We start from the raw sequence: 24459 nt of genomic DNA, 5'->3' as shown, positions 1-24459 counted from the left end.
CGGCGCCGCCCGCCTCGGCGGAGGCGGGGGCAGGCGGGAGGCCGCGCGCAGGCGCAGTCGCGGGGCCCCCCGCCCCCCCCCCCCCCCCCCCCCCCCCCCGCAGCGTTGTCCCGCCCCGGCGACAGAGCGCGGGGCGGGCGTCCCCTGCCGCAAGGGCTGCCGGTCTGTCGGCGGCGCGGGGGCGGGCGGCCGGCCCGGGGCCCGGACATAAGATGGCGGCGGCGTTGCTGGGGAGGCGGCGGCGGCGGTTGCGGCCGTGCGGGCTGTCGCGGAGCGCGGGCGGCGCGCGGCTCTGCCCGGGCTCGCAGGGCGGATAGAGCGGGGCCGGCTCGGCGGAGCGGGGCCGCCATGGGCTCCCAGGTGCTGCAGATCCTGCGCCAGGGCGTGTGGGCGGCGCTGAGCGGCGGCTGGTACCAGGACCCGCACCAGGGCGCTGGGGTCAACGCGCTGCACCTCTACCTGTGGCTCTTCTTGCTCGGCTTCCCCTTCACCCTCTACATGGTGAGCGCGGGCCGCTGGCGGAGCGGCGCCGGCCTGGGCCTTGCGGGGAGGGCCGCCCGCCTCGGCGGCGGCGGCGGCGAGGCCCGGGGCGGGGGCGGGAAGGGCCGCGGGGCCGGGGCCGTCGCACGCGCGCCCCCTGCCCGCCGCGCCGCCGCTGCCGGGCGGCCCCGGGAAGGAAGGGCCGCCCCGGGAAGGGCCGCCCCGGGGCCCGCGGCCGCCGTCGAGGCGGCCCGGAATACGCCGGAGGCCGCGCCGTTTCGGAAGCGCGGACCTGCTGCCGGGAAGGTGTGGGTGGGTGCCAGCGGGGCGCGGCAGGGCTTCAGCCGCTGGCGCTTCGCCGTCGTTTTTCTCTTTGCTTTCCGTCAAAATTGGGCATAACTACTAGCTTCCACTGCGGATCTAGTGGTAGTCCAGGAGGAAGCACAATTCCTATAGAAGCGGTCGCATCTGGCCACTGTTTCTGGCTGGCAGCTCTATCGCTTTCTCTTCTGACTTTTGAGACCGGGGGAGGGATGTGCTTCAGAGTCCGTAACCTAGAATTTTATTTGGCCATAGTGTAGTGTACCGTGTGCTGGCTGGCAGCGTTATCTGGACTGTTATCTGGACAGGAAGTTACTTTGGCTTTTTTTCTTTTGTCCAGACATTAGTGTACTTGGTTTGGGATAATTCCTGTTGAAGGTATCTTTGTATCTGACACGTCAATCAAACCTGTTAAAATACTAACCTTTAAACCTAGGAACTTTCTTGACATTTGGACTTGGAAACAAATATAGGAGAGGTATGATCAGTTATGAGAGAAGGGGGCAACTTCCTGTTGGCCAGTGCTTTTCTTTCTGTGTAAGTGGTGTGTAACTGATGAAATGCTAATATTTCACTTCAGAATTCTCAGTAGAAAAGTGTGATCATACTAGGTGTGTTGTGACTAGTTTTGAGTGTATGAGGTAGAATGTAATTTGCAAGGCTGCCAGGTCCAGATGCTGCAACAAGTTAAAATAGAAACTGCCTTGTGAAAAAATGTGAGTTAGTGAATGAAACCTTGGAGGAAAAGCTTTACGTGAGTGCAGTTGCAGAGATTGAAAGCTCTGGGGTCAGGCATTTGCTTTGTTAAAAAAGCAATTTGTAAGATTGCAGTATGAGACACTTCATACTAAGAAATAACTGATGTGGAAGAGGAGGTTACAGCCCTGTACAGTTAATTTTTAATTCATATTACTGTGTCTTGGAAAAGGTAGCTCCAAGGCTTTTTGTTTGAAAACTTTAGACTGCTGGCAAGGAAACCGCAGGCTGAGACAAACTGCTTTTAAAACCAAAGTTAATGTGACAATAGCTAGATAAAACTTGTAACTAAGCGGATCCTCTCTATAAAAACTGTGAATCTGTATCTATTCAGAGTTCCGCTGAATACAGGAGAAGGAGAGTCATTGTGGTCTCAAATGTAGCTTTTTTTTTTCCTTCTTTTTTTCTTTTTAAAAAAAAAAGTACTGCTCTTCTGCTTTGACAGAATAATCTATTTAATTAGTACTGCCTTGCTGAGACAGCTGTTCATAAAGGTGTGGTGAGCTATATCCTGCATGCGCAGGAGACTTTTGAAGGGGGGTTGATCTGTACAGGTCTTTTGATGACTGATAAATTTGGACCAGCATTTGAGTTTCCTGCTGCTATTAAAGCAGCAGTTAAGCTTCAGTTGCCCATACTATGGGGTAAACTTCAGTATTGCTTAAACTTTTTTTTTTCTTTTCCTGTGCAAAGGGAAAAGATGGGCAAAAGCAAGCTGCTTCGGGTTTTGTCAAGGTCAGAGAAATTCTCTTGCTTCATAGCGCTGGACAAGTTAAAGATGCAACAACAAGTGCCAACTTCCCTGAGAATAAGTAGGGAGATTAGTCACAAGTTAAAGCAGATTGAATCATATTTGGCTGTTTTCCCTCTTTCCACCCTCTGCAGTTTAAGTGTTGTCTAGACATAAACTAAACAGGCAGAGCAGTGATGGTCATCTTAGCTCTTTAGCATCTCTTAAGCTCCTTTTCCGAATAAAAAGCAGTAAATGTTGCATTGCTGTAGGACATACATAAATAAGCAGAACTCGCTTAAAAAGTCTTAGGTAATGGTAATCTGAATTCTGAGCATGGCTCACTGGTGTGTAGGAGGGAGTTTCTAAGCTAGCTTCAAATGACTTGTTGCTGGCAGACAACCCTGTGTGTTTAAAAAACAAGGTATATAGAAAGACTTAGAATGCTGGCAGGTTTTATATTACTTATAAAACTTCCTTGCGTACAGAATTCCAAGATCATAGTGTTGCTTTGATGCATTGGGGCAGCAATAACTATAGTTATTCCTAAGTTGTTTTGTAGCAGCAAAGGCAAAAAGATCCCTTAAGAAGTTCACTTGTAGCTGGCTCTCAAGGCTGAATGCATTTTACAGTAAGCTAATAACTTTTTTCAAACATTAGTTAACCCCCAACAGGAATGGAATGCTTAATCTCTTTTGGATATGGTAATTAGATGCACTTACTGCTTAAAGACTTGGGTTTATTGCACCCAATGTTGCTAATCTTTTGTCTGTGCATTCCTTCTATTGATCCTGTATTTTCAGAATGGAATCTGGTAGTGGAATCTGGTAGTGGTTGTGGTCAGCAAGTAATACTATAAATCTGTGTGTTTCTTGGCACTTGTATGCCCGTGCTGTTAGGGTTGATGAGTTTAACGCACAGTGCAAACCAACTGAAGAAATTAGCAGTAGAATTTAGCTAGCCTTCCTTCCTTGGTCCCTCATCTGCATTCTGAGCTTAAAGCACATGAAAGTGAGGTCTGTACCCTGTGTGAAGCAGAAGAGACAGATGTATATGTAAATCTATCTGTATTACAGATCTGACACTTTTCTTATTCTCATGTGTATTTATACACTTACCCTGTCCTTGTCAGAAGTGTGGCAAAAAGAAAAGTGTAGGTAATGAAGGAACTGGCGTGTAGAGGAAGAGAATTCTCTGCTTGAGTCTGTACTCTTGGATCTGTGGCTTGGCAGCATTGATACAAAAATACCGCTTTCTAGACTAGTTAAAGCTATCCTGTTTGGATATTTGTATTCAGTAACAGACTCAACTGTGCTTGTTGATCTGCATATCTGTCGTGAGAGCTGATCCCTGTTTTTACTCTAATCCAAAACTCAAGTTGGGAGAAGAAAATATGCTACAATGTGGGGAAGCTATACAACTAGGTTGTAAAATATAGTGGTAGAGTTGGAAAAAATACCTTAAATGCAGAGGCCTATGTTATGCATCAGTGTTGCAAGGGGGAGGGGAAGAGAGGAGGCTGCCAAAGCACTTCCCCTAGCCGGAATGCTGTTTCAGCCCCACCACGTGCGCAGGAGGGGTGAAGTCTTGGCTCCAGCACTCGGGGAACTTTGCCAGTGACTGAAGAGGAGCCAGGACTGTACCTTGCTTGGGGTGATGGGCTCGTATGTACCTACAGAACTTGTCTGTCACAGTCCAGCTCATTTAGACAACAGTTCACTTAATAGGCACTTGATTTCCTGACTTGTGTATGTATTTATAGAAGTAGGTCATATAAATGTAGCTTCATGTGAAAGTCTTTTTCCAGTGAAGTCTCTGAAGCAGGTGGTGTTTCTTAAACTAAGAGTTTAAGTACTTGAAGTTGGTTGTATGATGAGAATCCCTGGTGGCCTAGAACAATGTGAGATACATCTAGTTTCTTGGCTACTCAAGTTTCATTTGTATACTTTGAGGTTTTGGTCAAAAACTAGGTAACTTGTAACTGAATGTGCTTCCTGAAGAGCGGTTCTTCAGGGCTTTGGCTGTTCATAAAAAAAGGTTACAAAACTACATCTGCTGTTTCTTGATATGTCATCTTCCCCGTATGAATGTTTCTGTGAAATACCGGCCTCAAAATGCTGGAACTTGAAAGCATTTTACAAGACAACTGTTACTGCTTAGTGAATGTTTGATTGATATCACTTTTACGTAAGGACTTGGAATCTGATTTGGGTTGGGAGACTTTCCGATGAATGTTCTCAACAGGTAACACCTACACATCTCTTTTTGAAAAGAATGTGGAAACTTCACTGCATCTGTAGTGTCTAGCTAAAGCTAGATTTGATTAGACCCATATATAGTCTTTGTTTCTTCCTAAGCATGCAGCACTACCTGTGATCAATGAAATTCCCTCTGGTTCCTGGCACTTACGTATTTGAAATGTTGAATCAAGATACAGTGACCTTTGTAGTTCAAATGGGAATATTTTAGTCCTGTAACTAGTGATCTGAGGTTTATTTTCTGTTTTAGGTTGACCACTGGAATCTAGGAGTTCTTAAAGCTTTTTCTGTCCACTCTTTCACAAAAAGTGTGTTGTGATACAACTGAGCTGACCTAACAGCCAGCAGCTTCCAGAAGGGACAATCCCTCTCCTCAGCTGTGCATTCCTGCATTTTACCTTTGTCTACATGTATAGTATGGGTTTCATAAGTTGTCTTGAAAGGCTTAAATTTGGAAAGTAACTCCTGAGGGGAAAGGTGGTAGAAAATCAGTGTCCTTCCCCTCCCCCTCCATCAAGAGTACTACTTAACTTCCCTTTAAGATTTAGGGAAATACTTTCAGCTAGGAGTTTCGTATAATGATTGGGTTTGTTCAGCCATTAGATGACTGAAGTTTTCAACAGAATGTAATTAAAGCAGGCAGTTTTTGTATGGTCATGTCTAGCTCTTCTCTCCTACCAGAGCTTCGGTTGTGACTGCTGCTGTTCAGTGTATGTTTTCTTTTGGTGCTAATGGAAGTGACTAGAGTTGTGAGTAAAACGGGATGTTCCCTGAAATGCTATTGCAGCTACAGACTTGTAGCCAGCTGGTGTCTGCTAACAAGCTCTAACCTGAGGTTTTTAGTCTGTTGAGCCCAATAAAAATGCTTTAGTACTGGTGAAAAGAACTGAAATGAGATCTAGCTGCAAATTTGTAGGACTCAGATTTGTATTCCAGTCTTGAAGATGGTATTGTATAGGATGCTCGGTTATGTTGGTGAGAGACCTGTCTCTCCTCAAATGCGGTAAAATGTCAAGCACAGTTTAAAATACTAATCTCACTTTAACTTGCCTTGGCTTGCAGAGAGAAGACCCCAAATGGAAGTTGAATACTTCTAAGTTTGACAAAAAAAAATAGAGAAGGCACCAGTGGTTTAGGTTAGGTTGAGGCTGGAACGCAGGTGAGTTGCTGGTACAATGGGTAGCACTGCTGTACCACAGCATGAGACTTAGTATGAAGTATGATCAGACAGCAGAGTATGCTGAGCATGCTAAAATTTCTTCTATTCCCAGAGTACATGCCCTATCCAGAGAGGAGTAACTGCTAATGAAGACGAAGAATGAAAAGTAGTCAGTTATCTTATTTTTAGCTTTCTGCAATCCTGTGGAAAGAGGATGCGAGGAAAAAGCACCCTTTAATCCTTTATTAGATTTGCTGAAAGTTACATGAGGTGTTTTGCTTTTTTCCTGACTTGTTCTCAAAGCTTTCCTTTGCAGAACAGGATGTGTAGATTTTGCGTTCCACAAGATAAACTGGATATACTATGTGACCTCACTGCTGACAGAGTGGAGGGGACAAATTGAAGAGCTCTCCAGATAGAAAAGTATAGGCATGTCTTTTATAGACTAACTCTAGCTTTTGTCATCTAGTGTTAAACTGACTCTTCTGGTAATGGCTTCTGAACACTAGGTACTTGTAAAGGAGAGGATAGTTGACATTGTGCTTGTGATTGGGTAGCAGACACCTTAGCAGGTACAGGAAGCTCATACATTTTGCCAAAATCAATGGGCTTACCCTTGCATGTAGGGAGCTAGCTGCCTCTGAAGTTCTTGGGAGCAGAAGCACTGCATTTCTTGAGGAAACCCTTGTAGCATTGCTTCAGGGGTTGTATGGATGCCATTAGCATCATTGTGGCTCCTGGTTGCTTAGTGATGCTGGTTTTAAATAGCTTTGTTTCCTCTTTCTCCTCCTGAGGTGGTGCTTGGTAAGTGAAGCTCCCTATACATTAGGGTCTTGTCCAGCTCAGCAAGTAAAATCTACGTTAGCATACCTCAGCTTAGTTTGCCTGTCCTACTTCAAATGTAATGTTAGGTGTTAACTTGGTTTGGAGGAAAAGATAGGTTAAACTTCATCTCTTTAAGAAAAGAATCCTAATAAGTAACTTATCTCCTAATTGATTCCATACTCAATTATTTATACCAGTTTGGTTTTAGAAATTATATTGATTATTTGGTTTTGCTTACTGCCAGAAAGTGAGCAGCCAGATTAAGGATTGGTTTTGTTCTGAAGTCAACACAATATTTAGAAATGTTTATTCTTTTATCCACTTTACTAGTACAATATTTTGTATTTGGAGATCTCTTCAAACAGTGTTTTTTGCTAAACTCATGGCTTAAATGGTGTGATGAGCACTGCCAGTTCTTACAGGACTAATAAGCTCTTGAATATGTAGAAATATTAATGTTGTGATTAGATCTCTTTTTAAATGACTAAAACTAGATTCATGTGCAGAATAGAGAGGGCTCTCTGTCTTATTCTGCAGTCATGATTCCTTTCTGATTCTGCAAGATGTGCATGGGGCTTTGATCACCATAAAGATGCTTCTCTTGCAATAGTCTGTATGGGAGGGAGACTAGGTGTACGGAACAATCTGGAATTCTCCTTAGGCTAGGAGGTCTAAAAAGACAGTTTATTTGTTCTTCTCATCTACTAAATTTAGTGTTCATGCCAGGTAACAAATGCTGTTTAATTCTGATTGTTGTGTGTCTCTATATATATATATATTTATGGCTGTTAGAATTTTATATCAAACTATACCATCGGTGGGCTAAAGAATAGTGATGCAGCAAAATATTTCAGAAGACAGACTCTTGGTGGATGAAGGCTAACAGTTAATATCATTTTGTTTACTGACTGCCTAGGGAAATGGCAAAACTATAAATATGAGAAAAGGTGAATTAGAAGGGTGAAATCTGAACTTTAACTAGTACTCTGAATGCTTCTTTTAAATAGCTGTTAGGCCACACTTAATCAATATCTGTTGCTGAAGTGATTGATCTGTAAAAGTTTTACAGGCCTCAGCAAAAGTTGCATAAGAAGTCTTAACTCTGAGTGGAATTTCAAAAGTTGAATTCAGGACTGAGGTTTTTCATGTGGCTTCTGGCCACTTTTGACAGAGCTGAAAAATCTTCTTCAGAATATCTGCATTGGTTACCATTCCTTGGGCATGTAATGGCCTAGCACAAATAATCTTTGCAGCGTGTAATCTTGCACGTTATTGTGGACTATGGCTCAAATGTGTGAGCCACAAATGTAAACAGCCTTTTTTCTTTGTATGCAGGTAGGGAAAAGTTTGTCTTTGGTGACTGGTCAGTATCTTGTCGTGCAAGAGTAGCTGTCGGAAGCTGACAAACTAAGTCAAAACATCTATGTTGAGTAGTTGAGCAGGTTTTCTTCTATCCGCCATGCTGTCAAACTCACATAATTTTTTCCAAAATGGACTTGGTGCTGTGTACTAGCCCTGAAATAAGGTCATACCCTGTGTTTGGTTTAGTTTTCAAGTTGCTTAAAAATCTTCCCATCTCTTTTATGCATAACAACTAATCCAAAATAGTGGGTGTCGCACAAAAAATCATGCTAGCTCTAGGTTTCCAAGTCTAGGTCTTATGTTCCAGTAGCCTGGAACAAGAGTTGAATTTGGTTCTCAAGCTCCAGTGATAGGTCTACTTAGCGTGCTGCTGTGGTGCTTTGGTATCTTGTAGTCCACCTGTTCCTTTTTTCTATGTTGCTAGACTTCTATCTCCACGCAAAGTCTGACTGTAGGGGGTGTGTGTTTAAACCTTCATTTTCAGTATGATTAATATTTTCTGTATGAAAGAAACTGTTAACTCTAGATAGCTTTATGCATTCTTACGGACATATGACCTTGTGTTCATTAACTCTTTCTTACTCTCTTTTGAAAGGCCCTTCCTTCTTCCATGATGATAGTAGCTGTCTACTGCCCGGTGATAGCAGCTCTCTTTATCGTTTTGAAGATGGTGAATTACCGTTTGCACAGGGCACTGGATGAGGGAGAAATTGTGGAGAGGAATGCCAGTGAGCATATGGACAGAGGTGCAAAAACAGAACAAAGCAATGTTTCAGCCAAGAGAAAAGACAGCAATGGGCCCAGGTAAGGTGTCTTGATGATGTTTGTATACTGCTTGAAATGATAAACAGTCCTGTCTTCATCAGATGTGTAGCTTGAATGGTGGTTGAAATAAATACTGAGGAATATAGATGCAGACCTCTGTAGTTCTGAAAGACTGTTTAAGTCTGGTCTTTAAAAGCAGACTTACTTATGTATTAGCTTTGAAATGATGGATTTGTGTTAATTTCCCGGTTCCTCCCCCAAAGGAGTTCCAGAACAATTTTGAAAATGCTGGAAGCACTAAAACAATAGCATGGAAAATGTGTGCAGATTAGGTCACTAAATACTTAATGAACACAACCAGTACAAGTAATCTTATTTCAGCAGTAGATGTAGTTTTAAAAACCTAGCTGTCAAAGACCACATACTACATGCCAAATCTTTTATTGCTAAAAGGAATGTCTGATCAGGTTTCGATTTGCTAAGTTTTGCAAAAGCAGAAGTCGGATACAATGCTTGACTCCAGTCATAATCTTACTTCAGGAGAACAGTCCTGTGAATTTGGAAATTCTGGAATGGCTCAGCTCAGTAGTGAAGATGATGATTCTGACGTGCTGTCAATAGGAGGTGATTCCTTTCCACAGATATTCTTTGCTGTTGCCAGCATCAAAAAACACAGAGGTTTTCCTCCTCTGACCAGGTTATTTATTGAAAGAAGAGCAAAAGATGACTCATCAACAAGGCCAGCCTAACCAGTCTGATCAGACTGTGGATGTGTTACGAGCTCTATTATCAAAGCCTCTGCCTGGCTCCAGATAATTGAGGCCATCTTAAGAGTTAGACTGCATGAAATAAATCAACCTTGAATTCTTAGCTTTTAAAGAAGACCTTTCTCTTGTCAGTGAGTTTCTGGTACTAGTAGCCATGAATAGTTTTCAAGGCGAGCCAGTTAGTATGCTGTTCTAACTCTTAAAAGGCTGTGTGTGTTTTATTTAACGCCCGCTCCCCGAAACCCCACCAAAAATCGCCAAAACGCAAAACTGAAGCTTTCATATGGAGACATGTGCTATAAAGAAATGTAGTTGAAAGAACCCTCTTAGGTCCGTTTATCAGGATGCTTAAAGAAAGGAAGTGTTAAAGTGATGCTCTTTAAAATGCTCAGCGTAGAAGTAAAAGGACTTCATTGTGTGTATGGGTTAGCTTCTCATGAGATGGGTCATAAGTTCTTCTGTATGTGCTCTCAGTTTAGGGAGCATATTGTTAGGAAAAACAGTGTCTTGGATTCCTTTAAAGTTGATATACAGTAACTTCTTGTTAATCAATCTTTTATAACCTGACCCTTTTTCCATGTTGTGTTTGGTAACTGAACCTGCTGATTTTAATTGTGATTCCACTTACATCACCATATACCATACTAAAACTGTATTGAGCTATTTTGGCAGAATGCTTGCCTAAATGTATATTAATGCTTATTCTGCTTAATAAAATTCATGAAAGTAAACTAGTGGTCTGTTCTGTTTCAATGCAGCCTTGCTAATGCATGTTTCATTTGTGAACCTTAGATGTTTTTTCTTTTCTAAGCCATGTAGTTTTTGCTTCCAAAACAGTAGCCAGGACTTGGCAAGGGACTTCTTTCTGCTAGTATTGCGAATTACTTCTGGATGTTTCAGAAGTTCTGTTTTGTCTAAGGAGCAGTTGACATGGGACAAGTTACTACATTATAGGCATTTGTGAGCTGAGAAGTAGAGGTTAGTTTGATGCTGTGTGTCCTGCTTGCCAACTAAAGTTTCATTAACTTTTATATGATCCTTGTTCCCACTTTCAGGTCTCTTAACTAGAACTGGGAACAAGGTCAATGCAGAAATTACGGAGTTACTTTTTGGTAAGTGGGATGTACAGTATATACTAATCTTTGCCTGGAAGCTTACAAGAACTCGGATAACATTCAAACCAGTAGAGGGGATGTAGAGTGAGTGTTTAATATTGAGCTGTCACCTTCTTAGTAAATTAAATTGGAACACTAATAAAAAAAACTGTCTCAGAAGAAAGTGTGTATGTAGGGTTTTCTTCTTTTTTTCTTTTTTTTTTTTTTTAACTCTGCTCCCCTAGTGTAAGGTGGGTATAGGGGAGATCTAAGCAGATATACTACCTTAAATATTTGCATAATCAGAATACTAGTTTAATAGCTTAGGCTACAGCATGTGATGCGAAATATATATAGTGTGCAAAGCCGTCCTAGAGTTTTCACCCACACACCACCCCCCCACCCCCCCCCCCCCCCCAGGACCACTTTAAATATGAATATTAGTATTTTTGAAGGATTAAGCAATAATCTGGTTTCTGTTCAAAAGTTACGTTCAGGATTTCGTTTAGCTTCTAAGAACTGCTGTTCTTTCTGAAGATGTTTCATCTGCAAAGTGGTGTTTTCAGGTATCTGACAAAAATTATGTGCTGTCATTTGCAGGTTTACATGAACTGCTCATTTATCTTCGGTTCACATTGGTTTGTGAATAGGATAGAACTTTGAGGGTTTTTAATCTTCATAAAACTTTGGCATGCTTAAGCAAAGACCAACTTACTGTTCCCCAAGAAATGCCTTGTTTATTTTTTCATCATCCTCTTTAACTAGAGAATTTCACCTTTATTACATTTTTGAAAGAAGCTAGTCTTAATTTAGAGATAGGAATGTGAGTTGTTGTCTTCTGTAGCTTCTAGTGCAGTTACTGCTTTCATACTTAACGGGGTGGCGTTAGTAATGCTTCTGTGAGGTTTTATGAACACTAGTAAAAGGGATACAGGCTCCTAATCTCATGTAAAAGGTAGAAGGAACAGCGTAGCGTAATCTTTGTTGGGTATCAGTGGACCCACATAGATACCTTAAAACTTAAGTCAGTCTTGCTTCTGGGGATATGAATATGGCTTCTTTTTTTCTGTCAATGACTACTATGGTTCGAAGTATCACAAAGCATTAACCTGGCGACACTGCTATCACTGATCTCCATCAGCATGGGGGAGCTGTAATCATGATACTACATGAATTTCACATGTACTTCTCTTACAAAATAAAACTGGCAGTTGGAGAATGTAGTTTCCTAATTTGTTGCATCTTTAAGTTATGTACAGTCTACTTAAGCAAGTATGAGCAAGAGAAACTAAAAAAAAAAGTAATCTCTACAACTCTTGCCCTGCCGTTGCTATTTCTTCTCCTTGCAGTTTTCTGTAGCTGGCTGACCTGTTCTTGAGCTTGGAGTTGTCTTGCCTTTTTGACTCTAGTGATTCAAGCTTTAAAGAAATCTTTTCTTAATACTTGAAACTGTCCTGGCCTAGCATTTGCAGTACATGCTGCGGTCCTTCTGTGTTTTGAGAGCAGCCTCCTGACTAGTTATCCTGCTGTTTTAGTTAGAAATTGAAGACAGAAGAGGATGTTCAAAAGAAAATAATAAATCTCTTCCTCTGCATTGTCCTGAAATCAAAATTGCTCATTCCCAATTCTCTCTAGAAGTTCTAGTCTGAATATCAGATTTCTTTAGTCAGTCAGCCTAAGTCAGGTTTTAAACTTCTGAATTCATGTAGACTTACAGTGTCTTCAGACTTTGGGTTAGTCTCTGACACACTAATGTAATATAGCTGCAGATAGTAATTTTAGATAAGACAGTTACTAATAATTAGAAATACTAGTTTTAATTTGTTTTGTGCAATCTCTGAATGCCTCTTCCACAGCAATCTCTGTTGGAGGTAGCTGGACATAATTTACTGAGTCTTCTCAATTCGTATAGTAACTTCACTTCCATTTTTTTTTGCTTGCAAACTGAAAAGTGTAGCACTTGCTCTAAGCTGTGAAGTCAGCAAACTGTAAGAAACTGATTGTAGAACTTAATAGCAGAAACGAATGGCCACACCGCTAGCAGAGAACAGCTCAAAAAGGATTCTACATGCTGTTGTAGTCCAGATCCTTATGCATACCATGATTAATCCTAGAAATCTGTACTTCCTATTTGTTCCTGCAGACTTCTTGTTGTTTGTTACTAGCTTTTGTTAATGCATTACTTTGTCTGTGCTCTCACGGAATATAGCAGCTGTGAGTGGAGTGGCGGTGTTGGGTTGTATTGTTGCTTATGCTGAGAGCTGGTTCACTTCTAGACAGGTATCACCTCCTTCTATCCTGGCTAACTACCCAGTTCTATGCATGAGAGCTTATTCGCATTGACTTATTTTTCTACTTCATAGGACATACTATAATCGTATGCAGTGTTTCTGAATGAATTATTCAAACAGGAAAGGAATTTCATCTTCTTGTGAAAGGCGTTGTTATACCTTCAGTTGTAACCATAATGTATGCTGAACTTAAACATTAAATGAGAATTTTTCCGTTTAGTCTTTAACTTCATGTTATGTCCTTATGTGTTCCTAATATCTTGCATAAGGAATACTTTGCTTGGCTAAAGCTGGTGGGGAATTACTGAAGCTGAATTCTGTGTGTTTTTGGCTTTGGGTGTGTCGTCCCCGTCCCCCCCTGCCTCTTACCTGGTTCTGCCTTAGCATAATTGATAATACCAGGTCAGAGAGGGCTCTGTAAACAGCCGTCAATAAGAGCATACTTACATCTCACTGCTGAGCTGTACCAAAATGGTGGCTTTCTCCTTTTTCTTCAATTTGCTGGAGTCCGACCATAATTGTTCTGCTAACTTGTGGCTGGTTGTCTCTTAACTTATTTTTACTGAAGTAATATTTTCCTAACTTCAGACTGTCTTTTTTGTCATCTCTTTGATATAGGAAGGTTCAGGGGCCTCTTGTATGATCTAGAATGATTCCTAAGGTCGTATGTTTACACCTCTTTCAGATGACAACAGCTTGAAATGTCATGCTGCAGAATGAATGACGTTTCAGGTCCTTCAGTCTGCAGTGAGTTTGTTTATAAAATCCTAGATTGATGTTCATATATTACAAAAATTACTATGTGTTGGTCTTACTGCATGAGACTTTTCTATGAGACTGGCTGTCTATTAAGTAAGTCCTGCAGTGCTTCTGTCCCGTTCTCTAGAGTGGCTTCATCTTTAGTTTCGTTAGTCCAGCCGGAGAAGGGTTGTGCATATGTTCTTTCTCCAGCAAAATGTTGGAGTGGGCTTGGCACAGCTTTGAATCATTGATTGTTGGGAGGCAGTTGTTTATCTCTGGGAAGGAGCAGAGAGTGTCAGTGTCAAATGACACTGCAGTATGTCTGTTGAGAAGACTCCTGGATCAAGATGGTGGAAGAGAGCTGTATTGGGAGAGGAAAAAGGATGCCTCAACTTCTCCCTCTTTGCAGTTAGCAAACAGTGCTAGATTGGATCCCCGAGTTGTAGTCCCCAACTCATTTCACACCCCGTTGTCCTAATGGACAGGCTCAACGTGCTTTTGTTTCATAAATATCTGCCTTTGACAAGCTGACTTATGTCGAATTACAATTTGGTGATGTTGATCTAGAAAATACTTTCAAACCAATACTTAATAATCCTGAAAGGGTGAAATCACTAGGATGTAATAAGATATACAGTACCTCAAAATATTTCTTGGTAGGGCCTGTAGATTATCTGAAGGCAAATTTTCTGGTAGAAAGAAGTGCTTTTTGTCACTGGGAGAGATACCATGTGCCTGTATGTCTCTGCCTTTCCAGCAACTTTTACTGACAGTGTGTGGCTTGCTTGGTTAACCTATCCTTACTTTTGCTCCTAGATTCACTCTAAGGAAAAGATCTGGATAATGACAAATACCTTCAATCTGAGTCTTTTCCCTGCTCTTTGAAAGAGTTATATTTAGTACTTTTTCTATTGATTGATTCCTGGGTATTATAGTTGGACATATGATCCAAAAGTTACATGTGACAGAGAGAATTTCATGTGTCAGCATTTCAGAATGCCTTGTAGCTCCTAAGTCTTGACGGTTTGTATTGGCTGGTGACAGAGTGGACTTTACAAGGCAGCAGCTTCTGTGACAGTATATGGGGTGTTCCGGCTCTGAGTGAGTTTCCTGTGTCAAATGGGCAGCATTCATCGGAGATACTGGGGTATATTTGAGCCCCTGGTATTTGAAAAGGGAAAAATTGTTTTGAATTGGCACTCAGCATAGACAGACAAACTTCTGTTTAACTGATAGGTTAATGTTCTCTTCCCCCCCCGCCCCCACCCCTCCCCTTTCTCTTTTATGTTTCTCTCAGTGACCCTGGTGGAGGGATTGAGATGTCAGAGTTCATACGAGAAGCAACTCCCCCTGTTGGCTGTAGTTCACGCAATTCTTATGCTGGGGTAGATCCAAACAGCCAGGTAAGAGTTAAAGCTACTGCAGTTGTTGCTTTAGTACTGCTGGCTTTGTAATCTGTAGAGTAATCTTTGCTGATTTTTTTTTCTTATTATTTTACTTTTTTGTTTTTATTGTATTATGATAAACAACTTACCTTTCTGTATTTCTTAACTGCTTTGTTAGGATGGCATTGCACTCTCCCAGCTGCATAGCTCTTGCTCATCCCATCTTGTGTTCATTTTAGGAGTGGCTAGATTTTATAAGGCAACCTACTGTCCTATCAGGCAGTATTCTCTTTTGTTCAGTTAGCTTTTTTCTGATTTAATAAATCAAAATGGCTCAGAGTATGGTCAGATAAATAGCAAGACCCACTGTGGTGAGCTTCCCTCTTCCTTTTGGTATGAGTCAGCCATTAGAAAGCTCAAGCTGTAACTTCATCCATATATTCTAACTTTGTTTTCCTCCTTACTTTTGTTTGATCTGTCATTTAGATGCTTAATTGGCAAACTTCAGTTGTGCTGAATTTGAGGTGGCTTCTCTTAAGTCTTCTTAGAACGCATCCAATGCTGATTATCTCTTGCAATGCTAAATGGCTTTCTGAGAGTTATTATTCCTGACAGTTCAGACTGCAGTCAAAAATGTTAATTTGCTAATGTACAAAGCAAGATAAACTGGTAGAAGTGGAAAGACTAAAACTGTTTATTTTTGGATGACCTCTGCAAAATCTTCACTATTTTGACACTTCAACAGGCGTGGAAGAAAGCAGTAAATAGGGACTGCTGCGCACCGGGTGGAAGTGCTGAAGAACTTGGCTTTATTAGATTTTAATGCAACTTCATTATGCTCTAGTTGCCTTGTAATTTCACTGGGGAAGTTGTTCTGTTTCCTTATTATACTTGCTAGATTTATGCATTCAACTGCCATAGTGCTGCATGTGCTGTTACTTCTGTTTGGCTTGTGGTGTTAGGCAGTTGTGGCATCTTTCTTTGACCAACTCTTTGCGAGGACAAGCAGATTGACTGGCCAGACTGTAAAGTTATGTTGACAATGAGCAATGCAGCATCATATTAAAGATACACAAGCTGTTTTTGAATGAAGTAGAAATCCTTGTTGTGGTATTACAGTACTGAGTCCTTCTAATTAGCTGTCTGAGCAAGCCATACATAATGTAGTGCAGTGTTATGCTAATGTTGGTGTTTAATCTGTATGATGATCTGTTATGCAGCATAGATATCCTTAGAGATTTTCTCCTTTGAAGAGAGCAGGTATTTGGTAGTGTTCAAAGGAATGGGAAGCAATGGTCCATGCAGGAAGACAGAACTAAGCTGGGGATCATGTTTCTTTGACTGGTCTTTGGAAAAAACTATTTCAAACATACTCATAATAGTTTCAATGTTAAAGCATGTGAAGAAGCCCTGTGTTCTTTCCGTGTGCTTTAATGCTGACACTATAACACAGTTAAAGCTACTGTGAAAGGCAGTATAGTGGTTAAAATGTGTTTATGCTGATAAAATTAGTGCTCACTAGTCCCATGATTGAATTTGCAGCATCAAAAGGGTATGTGAACAGTAAGCATCCGAGTTCTGCTCATTTTTTGTGTGAAATAGCTTTCCCATGCCGATGCATTTGCATTCAGCTACAGCATTCAGCCAGGCATGTTACTGAAGGGGAAAAAAGGTTGAAACATGGCAGAATGACTAACTAAAAGTGTGCATGACAGTGTAAATGTTTAAAGCAAATGCATTAAACAAGCTCTGGCTGCTTTTTTGCATTATGCATAGCAAAGCCATTGTTCTTCTGTAGTATGGCTGAATAAAATGTGCGCACACATTCAGATTACCTTAAATTTGCTGTGCTTACAGAGAAGAATAGTAGAATTATGCTCTCTTTTCCCCAGAGTCATTTGAACTAGTGATTTTTTTTAAAACAGCATCGCAATAAGTATACAGTAAAGTCAAATTGCCATAACTTTATGTATCTTGGGTTCAGATTTTGCCCTTGAGTACTTTTCTCCTGTCTTATTTCTGAGTGGTTTAGTTATTTGACACATGCATTTTTGTGTGCTATTTGGAGCTCTTTGGGAGAGGTGGTATTGGAAATGTTACTGAAGGAAAGACTAAATTCTCTTTAGCACCTCTGCAAAATAATCTGTTGCAGATTATGGGACATACGTAGAAAGGCAGACTGCAAACCTAAATGGCTAGCTAGTTTTTGTACGAGGAGGTAAATGCCTGCTGGCTGGCCATTGAACATGGCTGAAAAGCAGATACTATGAATTTGAAATGGGATTGTAACTAGTATCCAAGAATAGATCAAGGAATACTGCAGAGTCTTTCACTAACCAGTTTACTTGCTTTGAGGTAACTGTAATCTGTGTATTTGGAAACTGTCATCAAAAGAAAAATTGCATTTGCAGGAATGAGAGGGAGGAATAAGAGATGGTAAAATTATTAGGTTAAATTGATTTAAGTTTTTTCAGCTGCCAGCAGGGATCATCCTGCCATATCAGGCATATATCATATCATGCTGCTGACACTTTCCATGTACCAATACTTAAGTTCTTGTGGTTACCTGGTCATTGGATCAACTCTGACAGACCTGAAAACTAACCCTGGTAAAAATATGTATCTTTTCCAACTGGAGTAGTTTCAGGATTTACCTTGGTGTTTACTATGTAGAACAGGTAAGTTTCATATTAGCGTGGTGTTTTCTTTAAGCATTTTAGGCAACCATGATCACTGCGTTAAACATTCAGCTTTACAGCAGTAGTTATTAGTGTACCATCATACTAGTAGGTTGTTTCCTCATTAAGTATTTTCAAGGAATTCCTAGATTAGAAACTATTTTTAAAATCAGCATAGTAAAATCTCCCAAGTACATTGGCTATAAAACAGAATAATGCAGTGATATAGTTGGATGTGTAATTAGATGCCTTGTCATCTCTGTTTGCAGTGGAAACATTCTGAGTCAGAAAGGATTGTACAGCACTGTGCTGTTGGATGCTTTTGTGCCTTTGCAGATCTCTCCTAGGTGTATACGCAAATGCATGCATTGCAGTAATAGGAAACACTAGTTGGGTAATTCCTGAAAGTTTACAGCTTTTCACATAATTCCTTGTTTCTAGGTTGGATCTGGGTTATCTCGTCTGGGAACAGCAGCAACCATCAAAGGTGAGATTTTTTGGCTGCTACTTAAAATACCTTGCAGTAGCACTTCACATCGCTATTGTTTACTATGTTGTTTCCAAATACTGTCTACCTTGTTTATCTTCAAAACTTTTTTGTGAGCTAGGTACAGCATTTACTAATTGAAGGAAATCTTCCTTGGACTTGCAAATTAGGTGCCTAAAACACTAGGAGAGAATATCCTGGATTCCGTGCTCTGTTTTCCATGTAACAACAGGTTTTCTCTTTTGCTTGTATATGCAGAGCCAAGGGGTTGGCTTGAGTGGACTTTTCCCTGCTATTTTGAGTTCTGTGCAACCAGTCGCCCTTCTGGTATTGTATTTCAATGACTTGATTATTTCTGGTTGCTTGGCATCTAGCAAAAGCATTGTCCAGGACAGCCCTTTTGAAGTCCTCTGAGACAAAAAGATAAATTATTTTTAATATGCAGAGTTGCTGTCTTGTAAACTTATTAAGCCAGTAATAAGACAAGAGAAAATGAGATGTGAACTTGTCACCTTCCTGATTTTTTCCTTACCTTTTTATCTTTACAAGTATTTTGTTACAGTCTACCCCTCATTTTTATTGGCAACCATGCAAAAAGGAATATTCAAATAGATATATCTTTGGGGGGGGGGGTGATATTTGTCTCCATTGGGTTCTGTGTAGGATAATTTTCCAGTTCTTCATGGAAGATCTGTGTAGCTGAATGAAAACTTTTATACACAAAAATAAAAGAAATAGAGTAGACAATACTTATGTTTAAAAGAGAAATCTTGTGTTACTTGTAATTATTGTTATTTACCATCAAATGAAGAAATAAAAGCAACAGTCTTTCATGACAGGTGAGAAGGTGAGAAATCTGCAGTGTATGTAGATGCATGTGTTAATACTTTGAGCACTAGTACTCTTCTTTCTTAAAATTCACAGGAGATACAGACACTGCCAAGACCTCTGATGATATCAGTTTAAGTCTTGGCCAGAGTTCTAGCCTGTGTAAAGAAGGGAGTGAAGAACAAGGTAAAATTTCTTTTTCCTGCATATTAAACATGGTATTTTGTTATCAAAGACCTTTTGCTTAACATGCTAAAGAAATTCATGTAATTTGTCGATAGACTTTAAGAAAGCCTATCTTGAAGCTCTCATTTTCCTTTCTTAATTACTCTCAGTTCCTGGGATGCATAGCTTGAATACTTTAAACTTTGTTCTTTGGCTGCATGTTTCGTGTTCTGGCGTCTTCCAGCAGGTAATAAATATTTACTGTGTTCTCTGTCTCCTTGCTGCTGAAAGATAGCTAGCTTACATGTCTCTAGATAATCTCTGTCATACTGAAAGTGGCCTGGGATTCATGGACTTCATTGTAGCCTAATTTGCTTTGCTTTCCAGTACAGCCAAATGATTTTTTTTTTTTTTTTTTTTTTTTTAAAATCAGGCATGCTTTTCTGTAAAGTAAGTAATCCTGTGCAGCATTCTGTGTTTCGGGAGCTATAGACGGCTTCTAATATACAAGCTATCAGAGTTTCGTAATTGTTTTTTCCTAGGATGTAAGGAAACTGCTAGCGTGTATTCTTCAGTTGTCCAGTTTTGTTTCAGATCTCATTTTTTATTTAGCTTTATTACCAGGAAAAAAAATCTGCTCGGACTAAAAGAGAGCATAAAACTGTAGGGAATTATTTTGTTTGGTGATTTCTGAAGTACCTGGTAATTAGCAGGAAGCTAACTCTGGGAATGCTGCAGTTCCTTTTGGCCAATATAATCAGACTGATGGGTTCCTTTCAGTCATTACTGTGTGATTCAGTGCAGAAAGTATGTTTAAAATAGAGGATCACCAGTGGCTGTGCTATTATAATAGGCAGCAGGGTTCTGCTACTTTCCGCTAAGTAACGGAACTGTTGGTGAAGTCTCTTAAGTTACACATGACTAATACACTCTACAAAAATTTAGCAATTATAGTAAATTAACTGGGCCCCCAGATCTTCTGTTTTTAATGACAGTACCAAAAAAGGAAAGTAGCCTGACTTCCAATACTACGTGCAGATGGACACTTGTGTCCACACACTGCTTGTGATGGATAACAGAAACAATTGTTCTGAGTGAGAGCTATCAGCAAATCCTCATTATATGCTTTAACAGCACCAGTTTTAGAGGTAGTAAAACTCAGTAACTTCCTAGGGAGTTGCACTGTAATACCAATAGACCTGTGCCAGTACCTGCATCCTTGCTAACTCTAAGCTTACTTGGTATCTGTTAGGAAAGGTGATTTTTTGTTGGGTTTTTTGTGACTTCAAAGTTAATGGGGTTTACTCTGTTTTCTTTAATAATTTTAAAGTTTATGTGAAACAAACAGTTTACTGCATGTAGGAAATAAAAGACTGTACCCTTTCATAATTAAGAAACTTTGGGATACATAAAAACATTAAATCTGAGACACATGAGCAATAGAGGAGGTTGGGGACTTGTTAGAATCATGTTGTCTTTTACTAGCTGCTAAGATTAAGCAGGTGTCGATGGTTTCTTTTTTATTTTTAAAAAAAAAGTCTCTGTCAGGTTTGCCCAGATGTTAGGAAATCTTTTAAATGGTAATGTGATGGATAGTACTCGCAAGTGGATTTGTCAGTTTATTTTTCATTATCTGATATAAACAAGCAGTTGTAAAGCAGATTGTATAATTACATCAACATTCTACATGACTGTTTTTAAATATGTACTTAAACAGATTTGGCAACTGATCGGAAGCTTTTTCGTCTGGTGTCGAATGACTCGTTTGTCTCCATCCAACCTTCATTATCCTCCGGACAGGATTTGCTAAGAGACAACAGTGACAAAGTGTGCCTCTCGAACAACCAGCTTGTGGACCAGTCTAAAACCGGTGCATGTGACACAGAAGTAGCTTCGCTTGTAACTCTGCATTCTCACTCCTATAGGAAGGATCATAGACCACGAGGTGTACCAAGGACTTCTAGCTCTGCTGTCGCTTTTCCAGATGCTTCACTAAATGACTTCCCTCTCTATCAACAAAGACGAGGACTAGATCCTGTCAGTGAGTTAGAAGCTTCCAAGCCCCCTTCTGGATCCAGAGAGTCCTTGGCTGAGAACTCTTGCATTTCAGGAGTTTTTCAATTAGATGACATTCTGAAAAGTAGCAGCCCTCAACCATTGGCTAAGAGTGGGAAGAGCAAATCCTTGAAAGCAGACAAAAGTGTGGACAGTCTGAGAAGCCTGAGTACTAGAAGCAGTGGTTCAACAGAAAGCTACTGCAGTGGGACTGATCGTGACACTAACAGTACCATCAGTAGCTATAAAAGTGAACATACTAGCTCGACGCATATAGAAAGTGTGTTGTCAGAGCACGAGGAGGAGTCTCCTAGAGAAGAGAAAAAGGATGGTAAGAAAAAGGACTGTGGTGTTGACTCAGAAGATGACAGTAGTTCTACTACTGACAAAAGGACTAGTAGTGAAAGGACTGCTGTGGAAGTGAGCACTAACAGTGGTGTTCAAGAGGGGAAGGGTTCTAATGCATCTGATGCGATGCATAGTCAGAAAGGTCTTGGTGCCTCTGCTTCAGAAGAGGCCAATAAGAACCCACATGCCAATGAATTGACTACACAAGCTGACAGGCCACCTGGGAAGGCTGCTGAACAAAGAGATGAGCAGAGTGAGAAACTAGCTGTGTTAGTAGATTCAAGAGCTTCTAAAGAAACGTGTGGAAAACAGAAAGAAGGAGATGTTCGACCAAAATCTTCTAGTTTAATACATCGAACAGCCTCTACCCACAAGTCCAGCAGGAGAAGGACAGGAAAAAAGCGGGCTAGTAGTTTTGATTCAAGTCGGCACAGGGAATATGTTTCTTTCCGAGGTGTTTCTGGTACTAAACCTCACAGTGCTGTGTTTTGTCACGATGAGGACTCCAGTGATCAAAGCGACTTGAGCAGGACATCAAGTATGCAGTCAGCTCACCAGTTCAGCAGTGATAGCTCTTCCAGCACCACCTCTCATTCATGCCAGTCTCCTGAGGGAAAGTATAGTGCTCTAAAGACCAAATATGTTTCTAAAGAACGTGTGGGCACAGACCCTGAAAATGCTCACAAAACCCATGTAAGCTCTGAAGGAATTAGCAAAAAACGATCTACACGTCGGACTTCTAGCACAAACAGTGCCAAGAATCGTGCCAGAGTATTAAGCCTGGACAGTGGTACTGTAGCCTGTTTAAATGACCCAAACAGTTTAATGGCACCAGGTAACATAAAACAGTTAACAACTTCAAAATCTGATTTGGAAGCCAAAGAAGGAGAGGTGCTAGATGAGCTATCTCTGTTGGGAAGGGCTTCACACTTAGAGTCAGTCACTCGTTCTAGGAATAGCTTACCAAGCCAGGCTACGTTTCCTGAAGGGGAAGAGCAAGAATCAGCAAGTGGAGGTAAGCAAATGACCTACCAGAAGTACCTTGCTGTATGTTGTTAATGGGTCTGGTATCTGTGACTTAAGTTACAACTATACTTAAGCGTCTTCCTGTTTCTTTGTTCTTGCCTAGTAAAACTGACAATGCATTTCTTTAATAGAAGATCTACAGAAATGGGAGCTGAATTCAAACAAATGCTATCAAATCTATAGGTAGAGGTGTTACGGGTTTGTAACTGGCAGTCTTTTTTAACCAGAGCTGTACCTTAAAATTATTATTTGTGATTAAATCAGACTGCTCTGTTGTATTACTCAAACTTCAAATTATGTATACTATTTTAAAAATTGACAATGAAAGAGAGACTATTTTTGTTTGAAAGATTGTTCAGTTTAGAAAATTTGAAACATGGAGGTGACTGTTTGAAGTTACTGCTGCCTCTTAGATGAAATCTAGCATGGCTTGAGGTGATATTAAAAAAACCCCACAAAACAAAAAACAACAAAAACCCCCAAACCACTTACTGTGCTGCCTTGAATTGTGCATTCTTACAATGGTCTTGTTACTAAGCTGAATTTTCCTAGGGATTTGATTTTGCTTCGCCTTGTGATTGTTGGCTAGACAGTGTTGTTTACTTTGGGGTTTTTTGTTGTTTTTTATGGTGGGTTTTGTTTTGGGTTGTGTGTTGGGGTTTGGCTTTTGTTTTTTTTTTGGTCCTCATTATGAGATCACAATAACCTTCCTGTGCTGGAGAGAAAAATGTAGTTTCCTCTTACTTTCTGTAACTACTGTTTTGCTTGGTGTAATGTGAGTACTGTGAGTAGCTGGTATTAATATAGATTAGGGGCATTATTAAAAAAAAAATTTGGGGAGCTCTTAACAAGTGATAAACAAAAAACTATTATGATGTTTCAGTCTCTTTTCTTGGTTAGCCATATTGATTGCCTTAACTGGAAGGCTTTTTGTGTCATGGACGATAAGTGGGTTTAAAATAAGTTTTCAGAGCAGTATGGGATTGCTAATTACCTCAGTCTTCTTTTGGGATTGTTTGAGGGGAATACCTACCAGATAATCTGGATCTTGTTAGCTAAGCACACAAATGCTTCATAAAATTGTATTTTAGATCAAGACATAGATATTTTTAAGGAATCGAGGGAAATTTACTGTCCTTGTTATTTAGACTGCCTAAGCAAAGTATAGTGACTCTTCCATCTTAAAAGGAGAGACTTCCGACTCACAGTGAGATGAGATATGACCGATAGTTCTTTGGGTTTTTTTTTCCCCTGACGCTGACATAAGAGCAAACTCTAAAAATCAGCACAATTAATTTCTGAGGGGGGAAAAGTGTCCTACACTGAAGTTCAGCTGTGTATTGATTACTGATCAAAACTGACTGATTTACAATTGTCTCAGACTTATTTAGATGTCTTCACATTAAAAAACTGCAAACCTGCACATATTGGTAGTTTCTGTCTTTGTTATTCCTAGTAACAAAGCCCTGCAGTAGCTTTAATGAAAGAGTCCAGGTTGCTCTTCTAGTACTAACTCTGCAAGCTAAACACTTAACACACGTTCTTGTTATGCCTGTAAAGTGGCAGCTCTTCTTTATGTCCACTGAGAGTAATTTGACTAATAAAAGCTCTGCTTTATGTAGTTACTGTTTTGACTCTATGGTCGTCTTAGCACAAGATTTAATTTCATTTTGGTTTGTGTTATTACAGCTTAAAACTGTTGTGGTTCTCCCCTTATATGCAAAGGACTATTAATGTACCTTACCTTACAGAACATGTCAGACTTTATGTGCACTCACCAGTCATCAGTAGTCCGAAAGAATCGGTGCATGATTGATTGCTGTATATTGCCAAATGTTTTGATTGCTCTTTTAAAGAGTGAAATGGTGGCGAAGACCGACCACATTTAAAAGCATCTTGAAGTTACAAATCTGTAGCAGCTTAAGCAGGGAAGTCTTG

At 40.4% G+C, this 24459-nt stretch overlaps 1 protein-coding gene across 5 annotated transcripts in view; it reads left to right on the top strand.

Annotated features, from left to right (window-relative positions):
• The first annotated feature begins 348 nt into the window (after positions 1-348).
• The window catches only part of PCNX1 (pecanex 1), a 91328-nt gene continuing 67217 nt past the window's right edge, over positions 349-24459 (top strand). For all 5 annotated transcript variants that reach the window (XR_012831148.1, XM_075713163.1, XM_075713162.1 and 2 more), the window contains exons 1-6: positions 349-501; positions 8487-8695; positions 14847-14952; positions 18054-18099; positions 19024-19113; positions 20810-22510. Coding sequence is in view for 4 of the 5 variants with exons in the window: in XM_075713163.1 (XP_075569278.1) it covers positions 349-501; positions 8487-8695; positions 14847-14952; positions 18054-18099; positions 19024-19113; positions 20810-22510 (2305 nt within the window). In the remaining variant the exon portion in view is untranslated. The remainder of the gene's footprint in view (positions 502-8486; positions 8696-14846; positions 14953-18053; positions 18100-19023; positions 19114-20809; positions 22511-24459) is intronic.

This window comes from Pelecanus crispus, chromosome 6 (genome assembly GCF_030463565.1).
Source record: "Pelecanus crispus isolate bPelCri1 chromosome 6, bPelCri1.pri, whole genome shotgun sequence".
NCBI lineage: Eukaryota > Metazoa > Chordata > Aves > Pelecaniformes > Pelecanidae > Pelecanus > Pelecanus crispus.
This window is presented reverse-complemented; position numbering and strand designations above follow the sequence as displayed.